This window comes from Bos javanicus, chromosome 21, assembly GCF_032452875.1.
Source record: "Bos javanicus breed banteng chromosome 21, ARS-OSU_banteng_1.0, whole genome shotgun sequence".
Taxonomy (NCBI): domain Eukaryota; kingdom Metazoa; phylum Chordata; class Mammalia; order Artiodactyla; family Bovidae; genus Bos; species Bos javanicus.
In genome coordinates this window covers 5,048,191-5,071,758 of record NC_083888.1, presented here as the reverse complement: position 1 = coordinate 5,071,758, position 23,568 = coordinate 5,048,191, and the positions used below count along the sequence as shown (strand labels likewise).

Genomic DNA, 23,568 nt, shown 5'->3' with positions numbered 1-23,568 from the left:
ACACACGGTGTTTCTGGCAGGCTCTTCTTGGACAACAGCAAGCTGGAGCACAGCGAGGATGAGAGCGCTGTCCTGGGCCAAGGTGGGAGTGGCACCGTCATCTACCGGGCCAGGTACCAAGGCCAGCCTGTGGCTGTGAAGCGATTCCAGATCAAGAAATTCAAGAACTATGCAAATGCCCCTGCAGGTAAACAGGGCCCTGGGTTGTTTCTTTTCAGACCTGTCTTCCCTCGGTCCAAACCTGTACCACCTCAGATGCCCGAGGCCACACAGGCAGCGGAAGACGGGGATGATGCCAGTGTGGGCCCCAGGGGTGGTCCTGCTTTCTGCCTGGTGAGACGTGGGCCAGGACTGAGGATCAGGAGGAGCACGGCCTAGAAATTGCTTTTGGAGGTGACTTTCTTGTCTGACATGAGCCCCCAAGAGCATGGGCCAGCCTTACAATTTCTATCTGTTGCATGTCGAGCACAGTGCCCACATGATGGGCACACAGGCAGACCTCAAGTGGACCCCTCACCCTGGGGACTCACCCCGCCCCCCATGCAGTTACCAAGGGAAGGATAGTGGCTAAGTCTCAATCCCAGTCCAGATGAATGGATTGGGGAGCCATTGTGGGTAGCTTTTCCCTCACCCCCTCCCCTCCCGCCCTTGTCCACTGACTGTGTGCAGCTCAGAGGTGCTCCAGAGCCACCTGCCACCACCTAATGCCCATCAAAGGCGAGCACGTGGGGGCCTTCTACCTTCCAGCCACTGGGGTTGCATTTCTCTTGGCCCCTGGCTTAGCATGGTTATCGTCATGATCACAGAAGGAATTTACACTCTTGGTAGAAAATTAGAATCGTGGAACAATGTGAAGAACCAGATTAGAAAGGAAGAGGCAAAACTGTAGACGTGGGAAGAGAATGGAAATCTAAGAGACTATTAACAAGTGTCAGAGCCAGCAAGAGTTTGATACAGTTGCTAGATGTGAGCTCAACATCAAATTTGGCAACAATGACCCATTAGACAATGCCTTCCGTGGCAGCCATTAAGCCACAAGATATTGAGAAATAATTAATAGATATCATTCAATTTAGTTCTCATCTAAATTCCAGCAGTGTGTGTGAGAGATAGAGGCAGAGAGAGAAAGAGAGAGAAATCTGACTAATTCTAAAATTCATATGGGAACTTTGCTGGTGGTCCAGTGGTTAAGACTTTGTGTTTCCACTGTAGGGGGCAGGGGTTCGATCCCCAGCCAGGGAACTAAGATCCTGTGTGCCGTGCAGCAGGGCCAAATAAATAAATTAAAATTGAAAGAAAAAGAAAATGCATATGAAATGACAAACACCCAAGAACAGCCAGGAAAACTCCACAACGGAAGACAAAGAGGAGAGGCTTGCCCAGCAAACGTCCTGACTTACCAGGCTCCAAGCATTAGGGTGGGGTACTCCTGGGCACGGCTGGGCCTGTCAGGAACAGAGAGAGCCTGCATATGTGCGAGAGGCTGGCACACGTCGGGAGTCAAGAGAAAGGCTGGCTGTTCATTAAACTGGGGCAGAGACTTCAGCCATAGTCAAAAATACTTGATTAATGGTTTAAAGGCCCAATGTGAAAAACAACTTTTACACTTAAAAACAAATTTGTCTGGCTCACACATCCATCTGGCACAATTGATCCATTTTAACTGCCAAGATTTTCTTTCTGCTGTTTAAACTTCCATGTCCAGTGATTCCTGATTTTAGAATCTGAACAGGGGAGGGACAGATCAGGACCCAAGAGGACAAGCAGTACCAGGTGGATACTGCTCAGTGACCCAGGGCTGGCCACAGCCTGGTGGGTGACCGATGGGTGGAAAAGGCCCCTCAGGGGGACTCAGGCAAACGCCTTCCATGTGGGGTGATTGTGAGGCAGTGGGAGAACGTTACAGCACAGCCCACCGTTGCCCCTAGATGCTCCTTCTTTGGCCTGAGATGGCCTGTCACAGGCCCGTGACCGCCCTGTGGTTTTTCTTCTGGCCGACACAAGGGCGGTAGTCTGGTCTGCCTTCACGGCCCTGGCCTCTAGGGGTAAGGTGAGCAGCAGTGACCAAGCCCCCAGAATCCTTGCAGCTGAGCAGTGGGGGCTTGGTTACTTGCTAGGCTCTGGGTGGCCCTCAGGGCTGCAGTTTTGGAATAAGATGCACCTGAGAGCCTTAGGTGGTGAACAGCAGGATGGGGGGAAGGCAGCAGGGTGGGTGATGAGGGTGGGGGTGTGCAGCCCTCCACGAAAGGGTCTGGAACACCGAGTGTAGCAGCTGACAAGTATGGTGCCCGAGGAAGGGGCTTGATACCAGCCCAGATGCCTCAGGAGTGCCCCCATTTGGTGCCTGATTCTGGGTGACGATACTGCAGGCCCCAGAGGTACAAGTCCTGGCCCCAGCCAGCCCCGGGAGTCCCCGAGAGGTGGCTCTGAGCCTGGCGAGGCCCCCACCCTGGGTGGCGCTGACAGCCGAGCTCTCCCCGCAGATACCATGCTGAGGCACCTGCGGGCCACTGACGCCATGAGGAACTTCTCGGAGTTCCGGCAGGAGGCCAGCATGCTGCACGCCCTGCAGCACCCCTGCATCGTGTCCCTCATCGGCATCAGCATCCACCCGCTCTGCTTCGCGCTGGAGCTTGCCCCGCTGGGCAGCCTCAACACTGTGCTGTCCGAGAACGCCAGAGGTAAGCGCTGCACCTGGAATCTTCCCCCAGGGGCCCACGGCGGGCAGCACAGGGCCCAGGGAGCCAGCCAGGGCCGGGCACGGCTGCCGGAGTCTCGTGCGCCATGCCCGGTGGAAACAGGAGAGCGTCTGCAGGCCTCAGTGCCGGGCAGTGGCGTTGGCACCGCTGGAGGAGCTTGCCGCTTGGAGTCAGACAGAACCATGTTCTGAGTCCAGGTTCTCTGCCATGATCTGGGAAGTTGCTTCATTTACTCACCCATCAAAGGAGGTAATAGCCCCCCTTGGAGGGCAGTGAGGCCGTCAAAGGAGGCAGCCCCGGGAGCCCCAAGCAGCAGAGCCTGGGAAGCCCGCGGCCGCTCAAGTCTCTCTCTGCCCACAGGGCTCCGTGTCCATCCACCATGGTTAAACATCCGAGGCCCTGCGGTCAGTTTTAGCCTACATTATTTTTCAACAAAACTTCAGAACACTTTCCCTAAGAAATGAGTAACTAAATTCCAAAGAACTGATAGAGGGAAAGAGCTGTCTTTTAACTCAGGAAGAAGAAATGCAATTAAAATTAATCAATTAAAATTAATTATTTCTCTTTCAACAGAAGAGATTTTTTTTAATGGAGTTCTTATACCTGCAACTCACTCCTTGACATTATAGTAGCAATCTTGGCCTGAGATGAGCTCTAGGAATTTTGAATCCTGGCTTTTTTTTTTTTAGTAAAACCACCAACCACTGCAGGCATGAGATACTGTGAATGAGGCACTCACAACAAGCATCTCTAACATAAATAATCCTAAGAAGGTTGTCCTCTGTCTCTTCTGGCACCCAGCCTAGAGAACAATGAGAATGCATGTGTAGACTATAAAATACTGGGGAAGACAGAGGTAAGAAAATAAGAATTGTTATGATAATAGTTTGATATTTTTTCTTTGCCAAGATTCCTCCTTTATGCCCTTGGGACACATGCTCACCCAAAAAATAGCCTACCAGATAGCCTCTGGCCTGGCCTACCTGCACAAGAAGAACATCATCTTCTGTGACCTGAAGTCCGACAACATCCTGGTCTGGTCTCTGGACATTAAGGAGCACATCAACATCAAGCTGTCCGACTACGGCATCTCCCGGCAGTCGTTCCACGAGGGTGCCCTTGGCGTGGAGGGCACTCCCGGCTACCAGGCCCCGGAGATCCGGCCTCGCATCGTGTATGACGAGAAGGTACGGCCCACCCACAGCAGTCCCCTGGCCCAGGATGGCCTGGTCCTGGGGCACCTGCAGCTCTGGGCTCTACACACCCTCAAGCACACATCTCTCCTCTCCCGTGCTAGACCGGGAGGCCCTGGAATGAACCAGAAGGGCACAGAGGCCTGTGTCCACCTGGAAACGTCAAGGGTGACATCTCCTTAGCTGCAGAACAGTTACCGAACCTCAGAATTCTCAAACCTCAGTTCAGAAACACAGTAGAGGCTGTGCACAGTGGACAAAAAGTCCAAGACAGAGACGCGTCCAGATTTGGGTCCCACTTCTGCCAGGCAGATATGCAAAAGGGGGACAGAGGACCAGCCTCGCAGTGGCTTATGAGCAACAGACAGATAAGGCTGCTAAAGGCCCCTGGTCAGATCAAAAGGCAGCGTCACTGAAGCCAGGAGGAGAGAGTGATTCCGGCAGGTCCAGCAGAGCCTCCTAGACGGCCGTGTGGCCAACCTTGACTGGGACAGGGCCTTCTTCCCTGAGGACTGTTGGGTAGGTGCAGGTACACAGACAACTTCAAACTCTCTTGCAGTGCTCACCTTGCATCTAGGGCTGGCCCTGGCTAATTCGTGATCCAGCAGTGAAACTCCTCTTATCTATAATTTCTCATTATTTGGTGACTTGCAGATGAGTCATTGACTGATGGCTCCACAAATGACCCAAGCATGTTAACTCAGCACCGTGGCTATTAACCAAGATAGAAAAGGCAAATCAGGGTGACAAAAATAAGCTTCTGAGTAGCAGGCGGCAAAGCACCTCATAACTAAATTTATAACAGAACCTTCACATTGAAAATGCTCAGGTCTGTCTTAGCCATTTTCCTGCTAAAAGGTTATTTCTTGACCCTTATGGAGACCTGTGTCACGCTCTCCTTTAGGGGACTTTTCATGACATTTAGATGAATCAAGATGTTGTGATCTGGGAGACTTTCCCCTTTTTTGTGATTTGCATGTACTCCTACTATCAAGCGTGTTAAACCAAGGGTTTGCATTTTCCTGCCTTGTTTTGATAAAGGGAAAGTACCATGGCATCCTTCAAACCCTTATGCAGTGCTTGACACCAGGTTTTCATCATGTGTTCAGTGGGTGGATGGAAGGAAGGAAGTTTTGGAAGATGGGTAAATGGACAGGACAGTCAAAGGGCTGCATTTATGGATACATTGAAGGATGGACAGATAAATGTGCAGAAGGGAAGGTGATCATGTGTGTGGGTAGATGTATGGTTGGATGGAAAGGTGGGAGGGAGGAAGGAAGGGAAAACAGGACTGGAAGATAGATGGATTAGGGGACAGAGTCATGGAAGGTCAGATGGTTGGTGGAATGTTTGGACAGGTGGAGAGAGGTGGATGGATGGGTGAATTGATGATTGCCTTCGTTTGGGCAGAACCCACGCTTTCCTTCTCTAATGTGTCTCCCTGCTCCCTCTCTGTCAGGACCAGCTTGCAAGATCTGCTGGGCCCAGGCAGGGTGTCTGATTTGGCTTGCCTCTCTGCCCAGGTAGACATGTTCTCCTATGGGATGGTGCTCTACGAGTTGCTGTCAGGACAGCGGCCCGCACTGGGCCAGCACCAGCTCCAGATCTCCAAGAAGCTGTCCAAGGGCATCCGCCCAGTTCTGGGTCAGCCGGAGGAAGTGCAGTTCCACCGACTGCAGGCGCTTATGATGGAGTGCTGGGATACGAAGCCCGAGAAGGTACCTGGGGTCCTCGCAGCTCCAGCAGCTGGTGGAGGCTGTGGGCGACCAGAGCACACCTGTGTGCTTGCCTGCCCACTCTTCACTGAGGGTCTAAAACAAATGGGCTCTTCTCTGCTCTTTTACAAAGATATATGTATTACTCTGACACACCCAGTTCATTTTATTTGTGTGGTATCACTCTCAGGAAAAGCAAAGTTTCTTTTCCTCCCCAACTTTTATGTTACATCATTATGCACATAAAACAAACCAACCCCTTTATAGCAGTATAGCCCCCAGGCAAGAGCAGTGCAAATGTACATATCTCTTTTTAAAGGAATGGGAAGAAAGTTTGCTCATGAGAAACAGGAGTCATATTATCATTTTGAAGCTATCATTTTGTTTTTGGAAGAGATCAGTGGTTTCAGGATTAAAACTCATTTATCAAGTTAGATTTGGTTATTGAGAGTAAATGAGGTTTGAGAAAAATTCTTTCTACAACTGTGTGTCCCTGGACAAAAGGGTTGGAATATCAGAGCTTATGCTCACCTGACCACCTGGTTTTGAATTGCCATGGACAATGGTGACCTAGACGCCTGGGAGGGTTTATTTCTGGTATCTGAAGTTGTTTTGGCTTCTTATTTCGGTTGGGTCCTGAATAAGCAGATTCTACTTCTTCCTGGTTTAAGACCCTTAGTTTTGAGGACAGGGTGGGCACTCATTTGGTTGTAAGTGACCCTCACTCATGTCTCTGTGGGCCTGTCTCCCTCAGCGACCACTGGCCCTGGCGGTGGTGAGCCAGATGAAGGACCCGACCTTTGCGACCTTCATGTACCAACTGCCCTGTGGGAAGCAGACGTCCTTCTTCTCATCCCAGGGCCAGGAGTACATGGTGGTGTTCTGGGAAGGCAAGGAGGAGTCCAGGTAACATCCGAGGCTTGCCATAACCTGCTGCTGTCAGAGTGGGGGGCAGCGGTGGATGGGGAGCAGTCATGGATGACCATGGTGAGAGGTGTTTAATGAATGGTGAGTTGAAATCCTGATGGTGTCTGCTCAAGAGAGAAAGCAGTCCACATGCATACAGACAAGCACATGTGGGTTTGTGAATAAGAGAAGCAGAGAAAATGTGGTGTCTGCCTGGGACATGAGGGGCAGGGGTCAAGGGAGGGTTATGTTTTAAGGTGGGAGTTACTTGCAGCTCGATGGCAGAGACAGTAAATGATGCTGGGGGCCAGGAAGAGAGAACGGTGCTAGTGGAGGTGCTGAGTAGAGAGGAGGGAAGGAGCCCCCGGTCAAGCAGAAAGGGTGCCCAAATAGGGATTCATGCTGCCGCCCACCCAACTCCCAGGCACGTCTCTTCTTCGTGATGGGGTGCGAAGGACAAGGGCCTGGGGGAGAGGATTTCATATTCATTCAAGGAGAAGGACACCAAGGCCAGGGATTTGGAAAGATAGCATCAGAGACTTTGCAGAAAAGCACATCCTGTGTGAGATGCTTCAGTCCTGGCCTCTCCCACCTACCTAGTGTGACACCTGCAGAAGCAGGAAAGACTTTCATGGCATGATCTAGGAAGCCTAGTGCAAATATGTGCAGGTGTGCAAATCTGGTAAGGCTTAGATGAAGCAAAGCTTTAGATGCAATGAAATAAATGAGAAGGACTTTGCCATTTTACTTAGGTCAGTGTTGGTATGGTTTTCATCAGGGTTTATGCCACTGTGATGGAGCGTTCTGACCTAAGACATGCTCTGAGAAACCATGCCCTAAGGAAAAAAGAAAAGTATATATGTAAACAGTGTATACATAAATACCAATATCTATGTAAAATGCATGTGTGTGTGTGTGTATACACACAGTAATTATAATGGTGGTGGTAGTGTTGCTGTTTTAAGGCATTGCTTATAACTATAGGGTAAAGTTAATGAATAATTATATTGACGCCATGCTTTGCAAATTGTGATATTTATCATGTAAAATATAAAAAATAGGTTAAATAAAACTTCTGTAGTTCTGAATTTAAATTGGGTAGATTTGTGAGTATTTTACCTTTAAGAATAATGAACTCATATTTCCTAGCTATGCCCATTGAAAAGGCCTAGGAACAATGACTGACCAAATGCCAGTGAGACCCCACAGGATGCAGATGGTCCGAGGGAACCAAAGCTTACTGGAGAAGTGCCTGACTCCAGATCTAGGGGAGGAAGTGGGCCCGAAACACTGGACACTGACAACAAGGATGCCATCAGAGATGGTGAGGCTAGGTCAAACGGACTCAGGACCCAAACTGAAGAGGTTCCCATGGGCTAAAGATAGGGCAACAAGCCTCAGCAAGAATAAGCATCTGCAATAAACTGAGACACATCAAATTGTTTAAGTTCACAAGTTTCTAATGCTACTTAATAAAAAGTAGTAATTAAAAAGATTTTTTAATGAAAAAAACTCCTCATTTATCATCATTGGAGGCTCCTAGAGAGCAAACTTAATATTCCGAAAACTAGTCTGTCTGGAATGTGAGCTATTCCCCAGGGTAGCTAGCAAAAGAGATGTTAGGAGGAAGTTTCTCTTTTTAGGGTAAATGAAGCTAGTAAATGGAGCAAGATACTAGAATTAGAATGGCAGTATTTTGTAATCCCTGTTGCAGTAACGGACGTCGCAGTGACCATTAACGATCACAGAGGGAGCCAGATCCCAACACTGTGGGCCTCGCCTTCTAGCCCAAGAAATCAGATGAAATCTAATCGAGACTCAAAATGGGGAGCAGGGGAATAAGGTGAATGATGCCCCGGGCTGCAGGAATTCCACAGGGCACTGCCCGTGTCTTCAGCAGGTGACCTGCTCGGAGAGAACAAGAAAGGGAAGGGAAGCCTATCAAAAGACTTGGAGACATAAAAATCAGCAGAAATGCAGGCTTTCTTTCACTACTGATTCAAGTAAACTGTGAAAGCAATGATGACAGAATTGGGGAAGTTGGAGCTCTGGGCATTCATGACAGTAAGGAGTTAGCATCTCTTCTTAGGTGTGGTCATGCCCTGTGGTTAGGTTTTTAATTTTTTTTCTAATAATTTTTTAGAGATAAATACAGATAAATGTTAGATAAAAAGATGATTTGGGGGACTTGCTTCATAAGAATCTGGGGAGAGAAAAAAATGGATGGGGGGCAGAGATAAACTGACACGGCTGGAGAGTGATCGTTCCTGAAGCTGGATGATGCGCGCGTGGGCTGTGATACGCACACTGCAAAAGAAGAAAGGAGGGAGGAGTTGAGAGGGGGAAGCTGGGCACTCTGGTTTGCAGGACAGCACAAGGCAAGAGACATAAAAGACACAGGTTCGATCCCTGGGTGTGGAAGATCCCATGGAGAAGGGAATGCCAACTCGCTCCAGTGTTCTTGCCTGGGAAATCCCATGGACAGAGGAGCCTGGCAGGCTACAGTCCATGGGGTCACAAAGAGTCAGACACGACTAAAGTGACTTAGCACACACAGTTTTCAAACTCCTTTCATGGGCACAGACAGCGTCCTGATGCCACAAATGCTTTTGGGGAGTGTCACACTCTCAGAAGACCAGGAAATACAGGCATACTGCCTGTCGTGAAAATAAAGCCCTCTTACTGTTAAAGGATATAAATGTATACATAAAACAAATTGAAGTGCTCATCAGATATATAAATATAAAAACAAATCCCATTTTCCCATCAATATTTATTTTCTCAGCAGACTCTCAAAAATCTTTTAAACAAATAGAGAAAATTAGAAATTATTATCTGTTGTTTCAGAGACTTTTACACATCAGTGGGAAAAAATACTAAAATCTCAGTCATAAAATAGGCAAGGAATATTTTTAACATTAGAACTTTCTAATAATCAAAGAAATGTAAATTCAATCTGCAAGATTCCTTTTTCTTATCCTACTGGCAAACTTTGTTTTCAAACATAATAATGGAAACTGCTGAAGGTTGGTCATACCTTACTAGTGAGTATGTAAATTTGCACATCTGTCTGAAAAACAATGTGTCGATACGTTTTAAATGGCCTTGAGATACTCATGCCCTTTGACCCAGCATTTGCTCACCTGGGAGCGGTGGAGCCTGGTGGGCTGCCGTCTATGGGGTCACACACAGTTGGACACAGCTGAAGCGACTTAGCAGCAGCAGCAGCAGAGCCTTTACCAGGGGTGCTGTGCTTGGCACTGCTTCTGGCATTGGTTCTGCCCCACCTCTCCGCTCCCCGCCGCCCCACGATGGTGCTTTCTTTACCGTCTCAGTGTTACAGACTCACCCACAATATTGGAGACAACACTGCCCAAAGCGGTAAAAGCGCATCTCCAGTGGGAAGGGAAAGGCCCCTGTGATGTGGGGAGGTTTTAAAAGCTCACCAGCAGCCTGAAGAAGGGACACGCTCACTGAAGCCAGAGCACAAAGGGCAGTGGTCCTGGAAAGTGAGAGTGGAGGGGAAAATGAGACCATCCTGAATTAGGGAGGACAAGGGCACCAACTCAATGGACGTGAGCTTGAGCAAACGCTGGGAGATGGTGAAGGACAGGGAGGCCGGGTGTGCTGCAGTCCACGGAGTGGCAAAGACTCAGTTAGCAATTGGACAACAACAAAGGGGAAAGAAGGAAGTGGTACATGCAGAACACAGGACACGCGTGAAATCTTGTTGGAGGGAATAGGGGAGTGTTATCCTGTAAGTTTCTCTGTGTTTTAATTTCTTCCAAGTTAAACGTAGTTATTTATTTTTTATATTCTCAGTGCATAGAAAAAAGACTGGAGAAAAGGGGAGGTGGAATATAACTTTGAAGAAAGTGTTCATTTGCTGATTTTTCATTCAGCTCTATCATCTACAAATACACGTTGTCAGACAACCGTGGCAAGGGTTTCCAAAATTTGATGGCAGAAAAGTTTTACATTGAGAACTGCTAGCCACTCACTTGACTTATTCCCTTGGACTGCAGGACAGATCTGCAGGGATTGGGTGAAGAACCCACCCCTGCCCCATCTGCAGCCTCCCCTGCAGCAGTGAGCACATTGGGTGTTTGTCAAGGGTGGCGGGGAGACAGACGGCAGTGTGGGGGGACATAGGGGTGGGTGGGTGAGAGAAAGGCCACCCTCAAAACAGCAGCTTGTGAGTTCTCAGGGCACTTATGCTTTTTCGAGGCCCACCCCCCTCGTTGCCCCCCGCCCCTCCGTCTACTCTGCAGCTCATTCACCGTGCCTCTAGAGGACCTGATATACTCTGCTGGGGGCGGGGAGAGGACATGCCCAGGGAGGGGGCAGGGAGTGACTGTGGTGCACGTACAGCCTCCTGGTGTCCTTTCATGCAACTTTTTGAGCCATCAAAGATCACAGAGAGAGGATCACTGGGAATGGCCTTTCTCAGCCTAAATGTTCAAGCATCACCAGGCAGGTAAACCAGGCTCTGCCGCAGCCTTGAGCCCCTCAGAACTTGCAGAATTGGGCCCTGGGCTGGAAGGGTAAGCAAGGCCCACAGCTGATGCCCTCCTCCAAGGCTGCTGCTCCAGGCCTGCCCTCCAGAGGGGGGCCCGTGCTGACTGCACCGTTTTGCCGCTTGTAGGAACTACACGGTGGTGAACACGGAGAAGGGCCTTCTGGAAGTGCAGCACATGAGCTGTGCGGGAATGAAGCTGAGCTGCCAACTCAAGATCCAGAACTCCCTGTGGACGGCCACCGAGGTAACCGCGCCCCTGTAGGGCTCTAATCGACGAGGGTAACTCCCGCCCCTGGGGGGTCAGGTTTAGCAACAAAACAGGCAGGACACCCAGGCACGTTTCGAACTTCAGATATAACCCCACCCCACACTTTTCACAGGGCCGGCTCACCCGCCTAGTTCCTGACTGGTGGCTGGGATGTGGCTTTGATGTGTCAAGTGCACAATCCCAGCAAGAGGGATTCACCCCGGTAGGCTGGTGAAGTGACTGGGTTTCATAACAACGCCTGCCTAACAGCAAATCCACTCAGCTCTGAGGCCTCTTGCTTTCGTGTAAAGAGGTCAGCAGAAGGCACAAGGAACTGTCTTTTGAGACCTCCAGAGAGGAATGCCACAAAAACAAATGACCTGAAGCTACTGGGCGGGAGAATATGAATTGGTGCCACCTTTCCAGATGGCAAGTGTAGTTCAAATATGCATCACAAATCTCAACAATATTCATGCCTTTGCAAGCCTTAGTAATTTCAGTTTTAAGAATTTGCTCTAAGGAAAACACCAAGACATGCAAACACAGAAACACTCAGACAAGACAGGAGGGTAGGAATACTTATTCCAGTGTAAGTCACAGTAGTGAAAATGAACAAAATAAACATCTGAGCGCATATAAGCCAAATTCTGGTGCACTCAAGTGATGGACATGCCTCATTCCCTAACAGACCAGGGAGGAAAGGGCCTCTGCCCACATTCGTCGTCCTGGGAGGAGAAAAGCACAGAAGCAGCACAGCAGTGTGGTCCCAGAGTTGCTGGGGATGCAGACACACACCAGTACACAGAGAAAACTGGAAGTCCGGGCCGCAAATTCCAAAGGTGGCTTTCCCTGAAAGTTGGATTGTGGTGTGGACGACTTTATGTTTTTCTTTAGACTATTCTGTAGTTTTCAGAGTTTCTAGAAAGAGCGGAAGTATGTAACCAGCCACCAGAAGGCCTCAATAAATGTTACTTCTTTAGGGGTGAAGGGCCTCCTGAGGCCGCGTGCACCCCAGGAGCTGGCAGGCCCGTTGCAGCCAGCTCTCATGCTAGCCGTCTCCTCTGCAGGACCAGAAGATCTACATCTACAGCCTCAAGGGCATGTGTCCACTGAACACACCCCAGCGGGCTTTGGACACCCCGGCCATCGTCACCTGCTTCTTGGCAGTACCTATTATAAAAAAGGTGAGATAAGGAGGTGGGTGCACAGGTTTCTGTTTCTCTGTCACCTGTTCCGCTGGGCTGGTAGGGAAGGGAGCAGAGCCATGCTCTTCTGGACCACCAGGCCTAGGTCACAGTCAGCCGTAGAGACAGGAGGCCCGGGCCATCCTCAATGCCTCTGGGTTTCTGAGAAGCTAAGTGTTGGTCGCTCAGTCGTGTCCAGCTCTTTGTGACCCTGTGGACTGTAGCCCACCAGGCTCCTCTGTCCTTGGGATTCTCCAGGCAAGAATACTGGAGTGGGTTGCCATTTCCTCCTCCAGGGCATCGTCCTGACCCAGGGCCTGAACCTGGGCCTCCTGCATTGCAAGCAGACTCTTAACCATCTGAGCCACCAGGGAAGCTAGTGACCAGTAAAACTAAGGGCTAAGTGCAGGCAAGTGCCACAGCTCCAGTTGGAGTGAGCTGCTTTTCTGGTACAGCTGGCATCCAGGAGCAGCTGCACGTGTGCCCTCTGAGAACCTGGCCCGGCACCTCCATGGCCACTCAGTCCCCAGGCCCTGGCAGGCCCCCACCCCTGTTGGGCAGCCGTATCCCTGCCCCCTCCAGCTCTTCCTGCTTTGGGAGACACATCATCCAGCCCAGACCTCAGTCCCTGTGTGTCCAGTCTGGCCCCAAAGACTCACCACCTCAGCTTCTAGCTCCTGCCTTTCTCAAGTGAATTGCGAGTGGTGCCCGCCCCAGCCAGGACCCCGAGCGCTGCTGCAGCTGAGATGAGACCCAGCCCACAGGCGGCCCTGCCGCACCGCTCCCCACCCAGCACCATGTGCCCAGCAGGCCCTTCCCTCCAGAAGCCATCTGGCTGCTCACACCTCTTCCTCTTCATTTATGAAGATCAGGGCCGTGACCCCCCACTCTGAGAGGCTGAGCCCCCCTTTCCCCAGCTCCTCGGTGACGTGCCCAAGGCTTCTCCAGCCTCTGGAACGCCTTTGTGGGCCCTGAGGCACTTGTTTGTGAGCTCCCCACTCGAAGGGCCATTATCGGTGCGGCTTTGTTAAAACGAGTTGACTATCATCGTCTGATTCCAGTTTTCCCTTCTGCAAAGTGGACATAAAAGAGATGGTAAGGAGGATCTCTGGACACAGCGTACCTAAAGCCCTGGGCTAGCACACTGGGTAAAGAGAGCATTGTTGCTACTTCCTGACAGTCGTGAACTACATACACTCTCCTCTCCACCCCTCTATGGTTTCATTTCTTAAGAAAAAAAAAACCTGAAATCAATCTTACAGTCAGTTATGACTGTGGCCCCACAGGCGCGGCTGGGCAGCTCAGGACCCAGTTGCACTGAACCACGGGGCACGACACAAAGTGTTGCTTAAGGCCATGGCTGGCCAGAGCCCCGAGCCGGGGCCCTGCTGCCCGTGCGGACGGTGGGAACAAAGCCGGCTCTGTGCAGAGCCTCCCCATCGGCGTGTCTGCACCCTCCGAGGACGTGCTGCCCCTTGGCCGCAGAGGGCAGACCCTGAATTCCTGCACGTGCGTGTCCACACCCAGCCGGGACGTGGGACTCGCCCCCTGGCGGGGGCCTGGAGCTGGGACTCAGAGAGAGACCTTGCTCCTATTTGCTTTGGCTCTTTTCTGTCCTGGAATCCTGAAGATGGATTTTGATAAGCGTTCTGAGGGCTGTTGATCTCGGGGCTGGTTCACTCATCGCCTTGGACAGCCTGCCTTCCCAGCTCCCGACAAGGAGGCTTTCTGCTGCTCGCCCTCGCTGGCTCAAGGCCGGGGCCGCTGCCCTTTCCCGGCTCTGGCTTTGTGCTCCTGAACCCTTCCCACCCCTCTCCCGGCCCACCTGGGCATCGAGCCTGCTCAGCTGCTCTCTGCTCCCAGCTTTGCACAGACGCTCCAAGGCGCCCGGGGCCAGGCCCAGCGTTCAGCAGCGCCTCTGCCTGGTGACCTCTAGTGGTCGTAGAACATGTGCTTCATGGCAGGGCAGGGGCACCCCAAGGCCCCTCTCGGTGTCAGCTGGACCACAGGTGTTTCAGAGTAGATGTGGGAAGCAGGGCCTGCGGCGTGGTGGCCAAGAGGTGCCTCCGTTAGAGGACTGAGCTGGAAGTGATTTCTTCAAGACTTAGCTCAGCAGGCACCCATTGGAACCTGAGCAGAAAACTGGGGCGAGTCCCTGAGGTGGCTAGGAGTCAGCCCTTCCCTGTGCGGGCCGCCCTGGGGGCAGGGCTGGATGCACAGACCCAGGCCTGCTCTTGTGGAGCTGCGAGCAGGAGTCCCGGCCCCGTGGGGCACCCACAGCCAGCGTGAGTTTATGCAGCAGAGTTCAGGGGAAGGAAGGCACCACTGCTGCCTCAGAGGAGGCCTGGGGACCGAGGGGAAGGCCACTCCCTCCTCCTGGCCCGGCAAGAGGTCCAGGCTCATCGAGGGTCCTAGCAGCACATGGCCCTCGCTCCCAGGGACTCCTGCTCCCAGGAAGGAGGGCGGAGGCGGCTCTTCTGGGCCTGAGCCACGCCTCCTTTGGGAGCACACCCGGAAGATCCTGCTGGCAGCCCGGCCTTCGTTAGAAGCCGGGAGGTGCTAGCAGAAAGCGCGTGCTCACGGGGTGCCTGCAGGGATGGGTTCGGCGCATGCTGTCTCTCTCCTGGGATGCCTGAGCTGCAAGGGCATCAAACACCCTGTCTTCCCTCCTCAGAACTCCCACCTGGTGCTGGCAGGCCTGGCGGACGGCCTGGTGGCGGTGTTCCCGGCGGCGTGGGGCGCCCCGGACTACGGCTGCTCCTACCTGTGCTCGCACACAGCCAACAGGGCCAAGTTCAGCATCCCCGACGAGGACGCCCGGCAGAACCCTTACCCCGTGACGGCCATGGAGGTGGTCAACTGCGGGTCCGAGGTCTGGTACAGCAACGGGCCAGGCCTGCTGGTCATTGACTGTGCGGCCCTGGAGATCCGCCGGCGGCTGGAGCCCTACGCGGCGCCCTCGGTGGTCACGTCAGTGGTGTGCGGCTCGGAGTGCCGTGGCGAGGAGGTGGTATGGTGCCTGGACGATAGGGCCAACTGCCTGGTGCTATACCACTCGGCGACCTACCAGCTGTGCGCCCGCTACTTCTGCGGGGACCCCAGCCCCCTAGGGGACGTGTTTCCCGTGTGCCCAATGGGCCCACCGCCCCTGGACAGCCCCACAGCCAGCACGAGGGAGCCCGCGAGGGGCTCCATCGCCGATGTGAGCTTCATGTTCAGCGAGGAGCTGGGCACACAGATTCTCACCCACCAGGACTCGCTGACCGACTACTGTTCCCTATCCTCCTGCTCCGCGGCCTCGCCGCACCCGGCGCCCGTGGCCCTGTCCAGCCTGCCCTGCTCCCCGGCCAGCTCTGCCAGCTTGCCCTTCTCCTCTGACTGCGAGGACACCAGCCAGCTGCCCAAGCCCGCCGTGGGCTCCGACAGGTCGGTGCATGACCTGAGCCCAGTGGACGGCGAGGCATTCAGCCAGCACCTGCAGGCTGTCAAGATCCTCGCCGTGAAAGACGTCATCTGGGTCCCCAGGTAGGTGTCCTGGAGGGGCGTCACCCTGCGCCCTCTCTGCTCTTGCTTTGGGGCCAGAGTGCAGGGAACCTTCAAGTACAGTCAGGTGCATCAGGGGCTGCCTTTCTCTCCTGGAACTGGAGGGCTCCCTTTAGCAAACCTAAGAAGGGTTGCACAGAAGCCTGTCGGCCCACCAGAGCTCAGGGCACCAAAGAGGAGAGCCGCGGTCGGGTTTCCGACCAGCAAAGGGCTTCTCACCCAGCTCTGGGGCCCTCTCAGTAACCCGATCCATTTGCTGAAGCTGAGTCTGTTTCCCTGCCTTTCTGCACACCTGCTCCGTTTCCCCTTGGAGAGGACAGCCCTGGACAAACGGTTCCCCTGCGGGGTTTTGGTTTCTTAGGCGCGGTGGAGATATCATCGTCATTAGCCTGGAGAAGGAGGCAGGAACTCAGCGGGGCCGCGTGATTGCTGTCTTGAAAGCCCGAGAGCTGACTCCGCACGGGTAAGACAGAGGGCAGCTATGTGGGAGCCAGGCTGTAGCTTAGGGAATCGAGGCCCCGCTGCCACCTCCCCACATGATGGCCATGGCCCTTCCGTCCTCTACCCAAAACCCATAGCATCCACCCCTGTCAGCAGAGGCAGAGGGGGAGCAACACAGAGTCTGCAGGAGGCAGCTCCCAGGGGATCAGCAAATGCCAGCTGAGCTGGGCATCAGTCACAGTCACGGCTTTCTTTTCTGGGGGGCACCTATGGACCACCTGCCCCGCCCGAGGGAGCCTGCAGAGCCCCAGCTCAGCTGCAGTGGCAATGGGGATCCAGGTGGTCCCCCACTCTTCCTGCCAAGCATGGGAGCCCTCCTGAGGAGCCTCTCCTCCCACTGGGCACCAGGTGGAGCCACGCTGCCAGGCCACACCAGCCTTCATCATGTCCATGCCCGCCATGCCCGTTCCTGGGCTCAGATGTACTTGCCCACTGTCAGGAGGCAGGCCAGACGCCAGCATAGGATGCCTGTCGGACCCAGCCCACCTGGCTGCACTGACGCAAGGCTGGTCCAGCCAGTGTTCCCGGGGCTGTCAGGCAGCCCGCGGCGTCCACACCCCTCACTGGGCTGAGTCCCACGCGCTTCTCTCCCTTATGGAGAAATTGCATTCGGCCCGCTTTCCCCGGAGCAGACTGATGATGGAGATGTACATGGCCCCTGGGCCAGTGGACCATGCCCTACCCGTGGTTCTGGAGACCGGAGCTGGGTTTGCTCCTGAGCGCTGGCTGAGTGTGGGGGCAGTGGTCCCCAGGTCCCAGGTCAGGCTCCCAGGGGAGCAGGTGTGTCCATAGAGCCCGGGCCTGTTGACCTCAGAGTGTCCACCATCAGTGCCCTTGACTTTTCCCCTGCCGTTGTTTTTCCCCCAAAGACAGGTTTACCAAGAGCAGGCACCCTCACTGCAGGAAGAAAGCAACCCAGGCAGCCAGCAAAATGAAGGCCGTAGCCTGAGCCCACCAGCATTCTGAGATGCGTCTGAGACATTTACTGCTGCTCAGTCACTCAGTCGTGCTGAGACATTTAGTCCCTTGGCAAAGAGCTACTGAGTGCCCGAGACATGCAAGGCCCATGAGAGCAGATTTCCGTACACATCCCAGTTTACACGGTGGCCTTGGTGCCATCAGGCCGCACGGGCAGAGGGAGGAGAGGCTGGCAGTGTCTGCTCAGAGGGGGGCACACGGCCTGCAGAGGCCCGGAAGGAAATGTGTAGGGTGTGCCCGGGTCATGCAGAACTTGCTTTTAAAAATGTACATAGTTTGGACTTGGTACAGGTTTTCTGTCTAGTATATTCCCCTATATTCCCTAAGCATGTGGAAACATAATAATAGAGAAGAATCATGCCTGGACTGAGTGGCAAGGGAATTGAGTTAAAGCTTAAAACCTGTCACAGACCATTGATAAGCAAGAACTGTTAGATAGAATTGATCATTCCAGCCTCTCTCAGCATCTGTGGGGGCTCTGATTGCAGGACCCCTACAGATACAAAAGTCCAAGGATGCTCAAGTCCTTATATATAAAATGATAGTCAGCCCTGGGATTCCCAGGTGGCTCAGTGGGAAAAGAATCTGCCTGCTAATGCAGAAGGCACAGGTTCAATCCCTAGGTCAGGAAGATCCCCTGGAGGAGGAAATGGCAACCCCCTCCAATATTCTTGCCTGGAGAATCCCATGGACAGAGGAGCCTGGTGGGCTACAGTCCATGCGGTCACAAAGAGTCGGACATGAATGAGCAATTAAGCACACACAAGGACGCACAGTCAACCCTCCGTATCCAACGATGCCAGACTCGTAGACACGGAAGGCTGACGATTTTTCTGGACATGCTGGGGTCTGAGGTATGTTAGGGAGGATACCTGCTCTGAGGTGAAGCTGAAATGATGCCCCTTTTTAGGCTTTAGAAAGACTGCCCACATGCTAGGCCACCAGACAGAGAGGCACAACTCTGGTGCCAGACTGGGGTGCACAGATGCCCCCTTAGCCAGGCTCTGTCCTCTGAGAAGGTGCAGGGTGAGGGTTGCTGCCCTGACCAAGCAGGAACTCCCGTGGGTTTTCTCAGACCCCTTCTCTCCACAGGGTTCTCACGGAGGCTGCCGTGGTGGCAAAGGACACGGTTGTGTGCGGCTTTGAGAATGAAAATCTGGAGTGGTGCCTGGCTGTCTGGAGGGGCTGGGGCACGCAGGAGTTTGACATTTTCTACCAGTCCTACGAGGAGCTGGGCCGGCTGGAGGCCTGCGTGCGGAAGAGGAGGTGATTCCTGCGGGGCGAGCGTTCACTGAACGCGTCCAGCGTGGCCTGCAGCCTGAGCCCTCTGCCTGCAGCCCGCAGCCCTCTGAGGACCCGGCAGGCAGGCTGGGTTGTCCTCCGAACCACTTGCTGCTAAGAAGTGCTGAGACGACCCCACCACACCGGGGGTTTAAGGGTTCTCCTGTTCCAGGGCACAGTCCCCTGGGTACCCACCCCCTGCCCCCCAGTGCTGGTTTTACAGCCCAAGGGAAGGCAGTGGGCAGAACTGATTGGGCCCCTGTCCCCTCCGTCCACTCTCAGGGCTGGGCCTGGCTGGCCTCGTGGGCCTCCCCACTTTCACCCCCAGGCCTGGGGTGGAATTACACTAGGGCCCTCAGTCGGGGAGCAGCTCAGGGCAGGGAGGGATGAGGGCTGTGACCCCTGCCCCTTCCCCTGGCAGCTCCCCGGCTCTCAGCACGTTTCTCAAGCTCCCGGGTCCCTGGGGCCTGGGGCCCTGCTTGGGCAGGCGGAGATCAGATGTCTCCCGCTCGGGAAAGCCTGTGTGTGAAAAGCCTCAGAAGGACCCCAAGAGGAGCACTGCCCGGCGTGGGGATGAATGGGTTCCTTTAAGTGACGGGCTGGGAAGCCAAGAGCCGCACAGGGCGGAGCACGCCTCAGCCACTGCATTCTTCTCCTGCCTTCTGTCGGCAGGAGAGACTCCATCCATCAGCAGGACTTGAGAAAGGGCCTGTGTTTACAGCTTTGTGAAATAAACTCGGATGCAGCTGCAGCATAAGCCCTGTTTGTTTGCACATAATAAGCTTTTCTATTACTTTAACATATTAAGTCATATCTCCATGATTAGACCTCTTATTGTGAAATCACATCGTATCACATTGTATCAAATTATCTATTTGCTAAATAGTACAGCAGAATTTAAAAAAGTGAAATTGTCAAGGGGGATGTATGGGTATGACAGCAAGAACTTTCATAAAGGATGCACACACTTGTGTGTACACACGCATGCATTCACGTTCACATCATCGCCAAGAGTAACTGTTTGAGGCTGCTTAACCCAGAACAGGAGTGGGAACCTGAGATCATCCTCCAGTGCAAACTGTTGACTTTTTTCTAAAATTAAATTATAAAATTCAAACTTTAGGTTTTGTGGGGTATGTAGGCAAATGTGATTCCTTTTATCTGAAAATAAACAGACTCTCAAGAATGAAGTCACGGCTTCTGTCTGTGGAGCGCACACATTAACAGTCCTAGCGTGTCCCACCCACCCGGCCCACTTGCTGTCCTGGCAGGAGGGACGTGCCCTCCGGGCTCATGTGCCCCCAGCAGTTTCTGTGGGCAGAGATGGGCTCCGTCAGTCTCCCCTCTTGCTTTCCGTGGCCTCGGGGGGGACTGGAGTCTGAGCCTCCAGCCCGCATCCCTGCCGTTCATCCCCAGCAGGGACTCGGAGATTACTGCTCCCCCGTCCTGCTATCTCCACACCGCCTGGCTGCCTAGTTAACTTATCAAATGCAAACCAGGCCCTGTGCTCCTCTGTCCCAAACCCGTGCTCCACCTCACTTGTGGCCGGACTGCTCTGTGGCCCTCAGGAGCCCCGGCTCGGGTCCCAGCCTTCCCCGCTGCCCTCGCCCAGCCCCAGGATGGCGACAAGCTGCAGTGAGCTCGGCCCGTGTTCTCGAGAGCCAGCTGGGGGGGTCGTCTCCACCAAAGTTAGAAATCATACGGAAGTGGTTCATTAACCTGAATACTTTAAACTTAAAAACTTAAATGGAAAAATTTCTACAAACTAAAAAGATAAGCAGTCAATTGAGGGGAAATATTAGTAATAAATAGGAGACACAAATAGTTGGTTTATCCTTTAAGCAAAAAGTTTCTAGCTGCTGCTGAAAAAGAGAAAACTCAACAGGAAAATGGGTAGAGGACATAAACAAGACTCAGCCTGACCCAACAGTAAGGCAAGAGTTGTGGAGACAATGATGAAATGCTGTTTATGGGCTTGCCCAGGGACACTGTGGAGACGCCTGGGTCGGGCTTGAGGAGAATCCGTGAGGGCCCAATTGGCAGGAGCCTTTGTGGCTCTCCCCCGCCTCCTTGGTCCTCACTGGAGCACCAGGGCAGGGCCCCCCCCCCACCGGGGGAGGGGTGCAGGGAGGCCCTGGGCAGTGAAGGGGGAACCGCCCGCCACATCAGCCCCAGCTACCTCCCTTTGGGCTCTTTGTCATGTCATAGACAAGGAAAGTGCTTTGTTGTATAAGCATTGTCCTGCTCTCTGCTAACCCGGAGCCAAGTGCAATTCAGGTGTATTTGCTACTGGCCAAAGCAAAGCCCCGAGACCTAACAGGTGATGCTCTGGAGCTGACCCTAACAAGCATCTGTTCAAGTTTGGGCAGAGACCTGAGTAACGGCGGACTGGAACATTCTGTGGCTGGCCATGCCGAAGCTTACTTCTGCATTGTGAGCACTGGGCACGACTTGGCCTGTAGATCTTGTCCCTAGAGCGACCACAGGTACAGAGGGAGGTCTGGGGCTTCAACCTCCTTTCCAAAGGCCCAAACTAAGGGTGTGACATCTATAAGTTTAAACCCTCCACCCCAGACAAGCTACCCTAGTCCTGTGGCTCTGGTTTCTCCTCTGTGAGATGGCCATGACACGTCTTAACCCACCAGGGTTGCTTGGGGACCAAGAGAGACAGATACGTGACAATCCAGCCTCAGCCCTGACCCAGGGCCAGGACTGTCTCCTGGCCCCGGTCAGGACCACCATCCCACCTGATTGGGTGGGTACCCAGGACCCTCACCCAGCGCACACACAAGTCCTCTCTGAGAACTGCTCCAGGGAAACACGGCTCTGTCTCTGTGAAACAGCCCAACTTTAAACATAAATCTCCTGGGACTTCCTGGTGGTCCAGTGGCCAAGACTGTGTGCTTCCAATGCAGGGCGCCCGAGTTCAATCCCTAATCAGGGAATCGGATCCCATATGCCACAACTGAGCGTTCCACCCCACAGCTGAAGATCCTGCATGCTACAACTAAAGATCCCCTATGTTGCAACTAAGACTCAGCACAGCCAAGTAAATGTTTTAAATTTTTAAAAATAAATCTCTTTTTTTCTGAAGTATCAAGAAGACTTTTACTAACACCTTTGCTTGAGAATTAAGGTGTAACACACATCACAGTAGATGAAAGCTGATGTATGGGTGTAAGAAGGCAATAGGACTCCCACTGGGAACACGTGCTTTAAAAATGAAATAGAAGTAATGATAGGCACACAAAATTGTAAAATTTCCCCTTTGCCCTCCATGGGCTGTGCCATCCTGTGGGCTGTCACTGTGCTCCCTGCTCTTCTGGGCCTGGGGTCTGGCTGCATAAAGAGGCCATGGGACTAGTTCTGGAAAACAGGGTGTGGGGTGAGTGGAAGGGTTGCCCATCACGTGGGGCGAGAGCACTGGGTTGTCCCTGTGAGACTCTCCAGGGAGCTCTCCACTCTGTCCCCAGGATCTGCAGCTAGAGCTGGTGCTTGTTCAATCAGCCCGAGTCTCCGAGAAGTGGCCCAGAGTGTCCCAACACTCCACCACGGACACGCAGCAAGAGCAAGAAGTGAGCTTTGTGGTTGTCACCCAAGTTCACCTGGCCATGCTGCTGGATACTAGCTGCTGATGCCTCACCCCCTCCATGCCCACCCCCAGCATACTCACACAGGGTTCTCCTGCCCACAGACCAGCCTCTATAGTGCTGTCCTCTCTGCCCTGCTCTCCCAGACTCAGAACTTCTCGAGGAAGGGGACAGGAAATTGAGATCCAAATGGGCAAAAAGCCTCATCCTGAAACAAAAGGAAGACATGGAGGTGGAGTACCATAAGTCGTGACACAGGAACCATCCACGTGGTTTCATAACCTTCAGTGTAGAAGACCAAGAGTTCAGACCTGTAGTTGCCTTGAGAAGTGAATCAGATGGCTAGGATGGACTTTTTATATCATGAGTGTTACTTATTTTAAAAAATCAAAACTAGTATATAAAATCATCAAAAGCATTTTGGAGCTCTGTTATTAAAAGTGGCCATTTCATACTTCACCATCCTCACTTACCTGTCGCCATCCTCACGTACGCGTCGCCATTCTCACCTACATGTCACCATTCTCATGTATACTTCACCATTCTCATGTATGCCCCTGGATCTTAGATCTGGACCTACTGCATTTCTCCACTGAAGGGTAGCAGGGCTTTTGTTTGGAAGGCTGCTGATTCCATCTCCACACACACTCACACACATCCACACACGCACATTCAAAAATATGTACATACAAACACACATAAGCATACACATACTACTTAGAATGGGCCTGAGGCAAGTTGGGTATCCAAGGATTTCAGGGACAGTGTTTAAAGGATAAAGGAGCTCACCAAAAAGGGGCTTACTCTGGCTGAGTTCTGATGGTTCATTAACTAGGTAATTGAAATAGTGCAAGTCTTAGTAACCACTGACCGAAACCACCTATGTAGCCAGGCACAATGATAATCACTTGTAAGCATTGTCTTGCAATCAGAGGTCCCAGTAAGGAACAAGGTGCTGCCACAAGAAAACAGAATTTGGTAGGGGCCAAAAGGCTACAGGACTGGAAAAGGTCAGTTTTCATTCCAATCCCAAAGAAAGGCAATGCCAAAGAATGCTCAAACTACCACACAGTTGCACTCATCTCACACGCTAGTAAAGTAATGCTCAAAATTCTCCAAGCCAGGCTTCAGCAATACATGAACTGTGAACTTCTAGATGTTCAAGCTGGTTTTAGAAAAGGCAGAGGAACCAGAGATCAAATTGCCAACATC

General features: G+C 52.8%; 1 protein-coding gene across 5 annotated transcripts in view; it reads left to right on the top strand.

Annotated features, from left to right (window-relative positions):
• The window catches only part of LRRK1 (leucine rich repeat kinase 1), a 135,054-nt gene extending 115,098 nt beyond the window's left edge, over positions 1-19,956 (top strand). For all 5 annotated transcript variants that reach the window (XM_061394221.1, XM_061394219.1, XM_061394218.1 and 2 more), the window contains 10 exons: positions 21-187; positions 2,484-2,681; positions 3,609-3,886; positions 5,416-5,610; positions 6,362-6,513; positions 11,159-11,276; positions 12,347-12,463; positions 15,138-15,988; positions 16,368-16,469; positions 18,578-19,956. In XM_061394221.1, coding sequence (XP_061250205.1) covers positions 21-187; positions 2,484-2,681; positions 3,609-3,886; positions 5,416-5,610; positions 6,362-6,513; positions 11,159-11,276; positions 12,347-12,463; positions 15,138-15,988; positions 16,368-16,469; positions 18,578-18,755 — 2,356 coding nt within the window. In that variant the 3' untranslated portion in view covers positions 18,756-19,956. The remainder of the gene's footprint in view (positions 1-20; positions 188-2,483; positions 2,682-3,608; positions 3,887-5,415; positions 5,611-6,361; positions 6,514-11,158; positions 11,277-12,346; positions 12,464-15,137; positions 15,989-16,367; positions 16,470-18,577) is intronic.
• The last annotated feature ends 3,612 nt before the right edge of the window (positions 19,957-23,568 follow it).